The sequence below is a fragment of the Condylura cristata genome, unplaced genomic scaffold, assembly GCF_000260355.1.
Source record: "Condylura cristata isolate star-nosed mole 26May11 unplaced genomic scaffold, ConCri1.0 scaffold00033, whole genome shotgun sequence".
In the NCBI taxonomy this organism is placed as follows: domain Eukaryota; kingdom Metazoa; phylum Chordata; class Mammalia; order Eulipotyphla; family Talpidae; genus Condylura; species Condylura cristata.
In genome coordinates this window covers 13,574,432-13,580,170 of record NW_004567134.1, presented here as the reverse complement: position 1 = coordinate 13,580,170, position 5,739 = coordinate 13,574,432, and the positions used below count along the sequence as shown (strand labels likewise).

The window sequence follows — 5,739 nt, the reverse complement described above, 5'->3', positions numbered from 1 at the left end:
CGCGGAGCCCCAGGCCACAGCAGTCACAGCATTGCTGCCTCGGGGTCCCCCTGCCTCCCCTGGCCCGGCTCGGGCCCCCCTGCCTCCCCCGGGCCCGGCTCGGGGCCCCCAGGTGCAGCCCGGGGAGAGGCTCAAGATGGGGCGAGCGCGTCGCCTGTGTCCCCTGCTGGGTGTGCGCTCTGCAGGGCACCACGCTGACGCCCACCTCCGTGACAGCCTGAGCCCGCTACAGAGGCCCCGTGAAGGCAGGGGCCCTCCGCTAGCACCCCCCGCCCCTGCGCCAAGTCGGGGCAGCTGGCTGGTGCTCGATGACCGCCCCCAAGGGGGTGGGTGGGAGCTGACCCTGCTTGCTGTGCGGATGGAGACCCCACCCGCCCCAGGCCAGGGCAGCCCGCAGGGAGCCCGCCCCGCCCCCAGGGCCGGGGGGGCGGTGGGGGGCGCAGGCCTGCCTTGCCTTGTACAGGGAGACGCTGCAGGTGTCCTTGTCCTCCGCCCCGCAGGCCTCGCCCTCCTTGGCCCCCATGACGCCGGCCACACAGCTCTTCTCCTTCAGGTAGGATGCGCAGCAGTGCTTCTGCGCCGTCCTGCAGCAGAGGCCCGTGTCAGCCCCCCGGGGCACCTCTGCTCGGGGAGGGCAGCTCCCACTCCAGAGGAGGAAACTGAGGCCCAGGGAGGGAAGCCCGCCGGGCGGGGCCCGCTGCCAGCAGGGCCGGGATGTTGGAGCACACACCGCCCCCACACGCCGGTCCGTGGGTGCTCTCCGGCCTGAACCCAGAGGACTCAGGGCCAGTGTCTGTGGCCAGGAGGGGTTCAGCGGCTGAAGCTGCCCCCAGGGCCAAGAAGCAGAGGGACACACGGTCCCATACGGCTGGGCGGGTGTCGGGGGGAGCTGGCCGGGCCTCCAGTTCTCCCCGGGGCTGCCTGGGGCGGAGCCGTGGAAACAGCAGCAGCAGGACCCGGCCAGGGCGGGAAGCGGCCCCGGGGGCTGGCTCCGGTCACTTGGGGAAGGGGGCGCTCCGGCGGGGCTACCCTGGCCCTGGGGCGCGGCCCGCGATCCCTGAAGCTGGGCGGCTCCCAGCTCAGAGGGGGCAGGGTCAGCGGAAGCTCCAGGGGCCAGCAGCGCGGCTCTCACCCCTAAGTGGCCCCACCGGAGGATGACAGAGGGAAGGGACAGTGACAGGGACGAGGACGGAAGCCTGTCCGGGAGTGGCGGCGGGCGGGCTGGGTACTAGGGACCAGCTAGACCCTGCTGCGTGTCCCAAGGCACGGCGTCGCCTCTCTGAACCTTTCCTGGAAAAATGAGTAGGTTGGCTTCTCTGAAAAGGAGGGGTGACTGGCTGGCCGAGAGCCCTTCGGGCCTGGCTCAGGGGGGCATGGGCGGGCCTGACTGTTCCTTTGTGAAGACACTGGAGTCTCCTGGAGGCCCTGGGGCAGCAGAGAGGGGAGAAGCCCAGCTCCAGGCTGCGGAGGGGGGGGCAGGGGGCGGGCGCCTGGCAGAGACTGCAGTGTGCCCCACGGAGCGTCCCCCACACCTGAAGGTGGCCAGCCTGCGCTCGGCAGCCAATCCTGTCCGCCCCTGCGCCAGAGGTGGGGCGGCAGGCACGCCCCCTGCACTGTGGGCCCCCCACCCCGCTCCGAGGCCAGCGGGTGTGGAGGTGGGAAGGGCCCCGCTCGCTCGGGGCCTACCTGCACACGTCGCCCTCGGTGCCACTCTCGGGGATTTCCAGACACTCGTCGTTGTCGATGGCCCACTGCTGTCCAGCTGCACAGCACGTCTCAATCAGGTCCTTCGTGGACACTGGGGGTGACACGGGCAGGGTCACTGGCCCTGAGTTGTGTAGTGCAGGGCCGGTGCCCGTCCAGATCCCCAGGATGGCACAGGGCCCACCCCCAGCCCTGCCCTACAGCTCCCTGCCAGCAGCAGTCATGGCAGGGCGGTGCAGGGCGCCCCCTGGGGGCTGGGCACGGGAGAACATCTGGCCGGGGGTCAGCTCCTGGCACCACCTAGATCTGGGGAGCCCTCCCCCTCCCCTGCACCGCCCCTGGCTCTTGGCAAAGGAACTCCCACGGACACAGAACCCAAAACTGGGGGACGAGGAGGCTCCTACCGGTTGGGGAAGACAAAGACCCAGTATCAAGACCACAGAATGACCTCCTGAAAATTCACGCATTTTTCAAGTGGATTCTGGAATCCTCTAAAAAGGGAAATGACTAAGAACAAACTCAAGAATATCTCTGAAAGCCCCACTTTAACCACTTTAACGTCCTAACAGTTCCACTGAAGAAACACAGAGCTCAGTGGGGCAGGCTGGGGCGCGCCCCCACGCCGCGTGGGGGGCTGGTGACCCCCGCGGCGCCTCTGGCTGGCTGTGAGCTTCATTCTCGGCCGCCTACGGCCATCTGGCACAGCCTGGCACAGTGGCGGCTCGGCGACCCTTGCTGAAAGGAGCCTTGCGGGCTGCATCCCGGGCGCCGGAGGCCGGGCGTCGCCCACCTGGCGGAGTCAGACTTGGGGCTCCGTGGTCACCGCCGCAGAGCTAGTCTTCACTCTCACCCTCGGCATCACACGCTCACGGGGCCTTGCTGTGCCCGAGTGCTCCTGATGGTGGGAGCTCCCGCCACGCAGGCGGCTTGCCCCTCGTCTGCAAACCTGCCCACGGTCTCCCTTTGACTGGACTGAGCGCTTGCTCCCTAAGTCGTCTCCGAGTCTGACTTCTAGAGCTTGGAGTTTGTGTCACATCTGCTGGAATGAACGGACTGCCAGCAGTGAGCCGGGCGACCCTCACGGACGATGCGGGGTGGTGCTACATGCCGACTTCGCAGGTGAGGACGAGTCGGAACCCCAAGCCTCGGCTCTCCCTCTGCCCTCCCCTCTCCAGGCCCAGCTCCCCAACATCTGAGATACAGGAGGTTCGACGCAGCCGGTCCTGAAGGCCACCTCTGTGTCTAACCACCCCCAGCCTGAGCTGGCTGGGCCGTGCTGAGTGTGTTCCCTTCCAGCCCCCTCCCTGAGCAGATGCCAGGGTTCAGCCCACGCTTGGCCAGCTTCCTACCATTCTCTCCGGGCCTTTCCCACCCTGGCTTCCCTGCTATTCAGACAAAGGAACCCAGGGGCTGTGACCCCTTATGCTGGGAGGGGTACCACACGTAGCCGGAGGGGAATCAGCACAGAGGTCAAGCGAATGTTGCCTGGTGCCACCCCCTGCCCCACCCGTGGCTCCAAGCTCAGCCCAGAGACGGCCTCTGTTCTAGGGCCCCTTCCCAGCCCACCCCATTTGCTGTCCCCCAGCCAGTGTCTGTCTCCCCACCCCTTTCAGCCCATCCCGAGCTTCTCCGTCTACACCCTGGCCCTGGCCGACCTCACCCGGGCTCTGAGTTCCCAGGGCCCTCTCCCGCCTGTCATCTGCAGCCCGAGTCCCATGCACACGGCTGTCCAAGAGGCCACCACCGGGCATCTCCCTCGATGGCCCACAGCCAGAATCTGTCAGGTAACTGATTGGTCCCAAACATCCCCTCCCCAGTTCTCCCCTGTATCATTAAAGGACCCCTGCCAGTCTTAAGAACCCCCTGGACCTATCTCTCACTCCCCTCCTCTCTCCTATAATCACCCAGAGGGTCACCCCCAAAGTGGACCCTACTCCTTTCCCCTTGCCTCTTGCTCTACCACCATCTCACGGTCCACCGGTCTCCCCGTTTCCACTTGTGTCCTTCCTTAGTCCATTTCCAGATGGTTCCAGTAATACTATACATACATATACTGTGTTTTTTCCACCTCCAGGTCCCCGGTGGTCCCAATCTCTTCAAAGACTAGGCCGTGTGACCTGCTGACCTTCCCACCTTGTCTTCTATCTTGACTCTCTTTCACATTTATTCTCTCCAACCCCTGAGGAATGAATCCTCAGGTCCATTCCTGCCCCGGGGCCTTTGCACTTGCTACTGTGTGGGCCTGGAAGTTTCTGCCCCCGCCCCTGCCCTAGGCCTTGCCCATCGCAGTTCCTACAGGGCCTTCTCCACAGACAGGGCCACCTGCTTGTGTATCTAACTAACCTCCATCCCAACCTTCATCACATCAGCCTACTTAGTTGTTGTCATCACGATGTCCAAAGTCCCTGTGACCCCCAGAGCTCCAGGCTACAATGGGGGCCGAACAGCACAGCCCAGACTCAGTCCCTGCTCCCTCTCTTCTCTCCCAGCCTCACGTGCTCTCCCTTGTCCTGTGTCCTCACACACACTATCCTGTGACCGGAGCCCCTTCCTCCCCGACCCCGCTCACCCGTGGGAGCCCATCCTGTGAGCCCTGCCTCTCCATCCACTCGCGCCAGCACCTGGCTCCATCCCATAGTCACAGCGTCCTCGCCGGCTTCATCCTGGCCATGCTGGCCACACCGTCACCACTGGCGTCTCCTGCGGCCGGTCAGGCGGCCTGCAGGTCTCAGCCGCCAGACAGAGCCTCTCACAGGCCACGAGTGGGTCTGAGTCATTTCAGGTTCTCCAGGGCCCAGCACCTACGACATGAAGCCTCGTGGCTGTCCTGATGACCAGGCATGCAGGCGCGTGCCGAGGGCTGAAGACGCACCCCGGGCCTGGCGCAGGAGACACAGAGGACCCCAAGCCCCCCCACCGCACTCAGGTACCCTCTGCTTCTGCAGGGCCCATGAGCAAGGTGTCCGCCCAGCCCCCGAGCTGGGGCTCAGGCAAGCTGCCATCCGCTGACCTCCATTCCTTTACCACAGATTGTGCAAATAATCCCCCCACATTTAACAACGTGTGTGTATGGGTGTGTGCATGCGTGTGAAGATTCCGCACCCGGCAATCAGGAGCTCAGTAAGCAGCACCTGCCCGGCCCCGGCACACAGGTGTGGGGCTGCTCTGAAGCCCGCGGCCCCAGGGCAGACCCACGAGGAGGCGGACGATGAAGCGTCTGGAGCCCAGGCGGCCGGCCGCGCCTTGCTCTCCCCCTGCTCTGCCCGGGACTGCACCTGCCGTCCGTATTAGCACTGGGCCAGAGGCGGCCCAGACAGTGGGCACCTCGGGCCTCCTGGGACAAGCGGTGACGGAGGGCCACATCAGCCTGGTGTCAGCACGCTGCGCCCCCGCCTGCCTCACGGAGGAGGGTCCAGAGCCCCCCAGGAGTACAGCAGGACCCTGCAGGGACCCCCACCTCTGACACCCCTGAGCGGCCACAGAGAACAGATCCACTTAGGAGAACAAAGGACTGTGGGCTGACAAAGCAGAAGCTCCCGGACCCAACGAGGCAGTGTTTCACTCCAGGAAGCACCCCGGGAAACCCGGGGGCCCACCCACCTCAGCTCGGAACTGGACACAGTGCGCATGCCCAGGGACTGGCCCAGTGGGCAGAGCCTGACTCTGGCGCACTCCAGCGCCCGCCCGCCAGGGGCATGGGGAATCCCGGACACAATGGGGGGGCTGCCGGTCCCCGGGGAATCCCCGCACCCCTGCCATGAGTTCAAGAACCGGAAGAGAGCAAGTGACTGTTTAGGTGGTAAATCTAACAGACGGAAGAGCTCAAGCTCAAGAAGCCAGGTTAGGGATACCGGGCTGGGAAGGGGTCAGGAGACCAGCCGCGCCCCCATGGCCGGGGATACCGGGCCGGGAAGGGGTCGGGAGACCAGCCGGGCCCACGTGGCCGGGGATACCGGGCCAGGAAGGGGTCAGGGAGACCAGCCGCGCCCCCATGGCCGGGGATACCGGGCTGGGAAGGGGTCGGGGAGACCAGCC

At 65.8% G+C, this 5,739-nt stretch overlaps 1 protein-coding gene across 2 annotated transcripts in view; it reads right to left on the bottom strand.

Annotated features, from left to right (window-relative positions):
• FBLN2 (fibulin 2) overlaps positions 1–5,739 on the bottom strand; it is a 49,016-nt gene that overhangs the window by 18,536 nt on the left and 24,741 nt on the right. For both annotated transcript variants that reach the window (XM_004692346.2, XM_004692347.1), the window contains 2 exons: positions 1,687–1,798; positions 455–584 (listed from right to left, as the gene is read on the bottom strand). In XM_004692346.2, the coding sequence (XP_004692403.1) occupies positions 455–584; positions 1,687–1,798 (242 nt within the window). The remainder of the gene's footprint in view (positions 1–454; positions 585–1,686; positions 1,799–5,739) is intronic.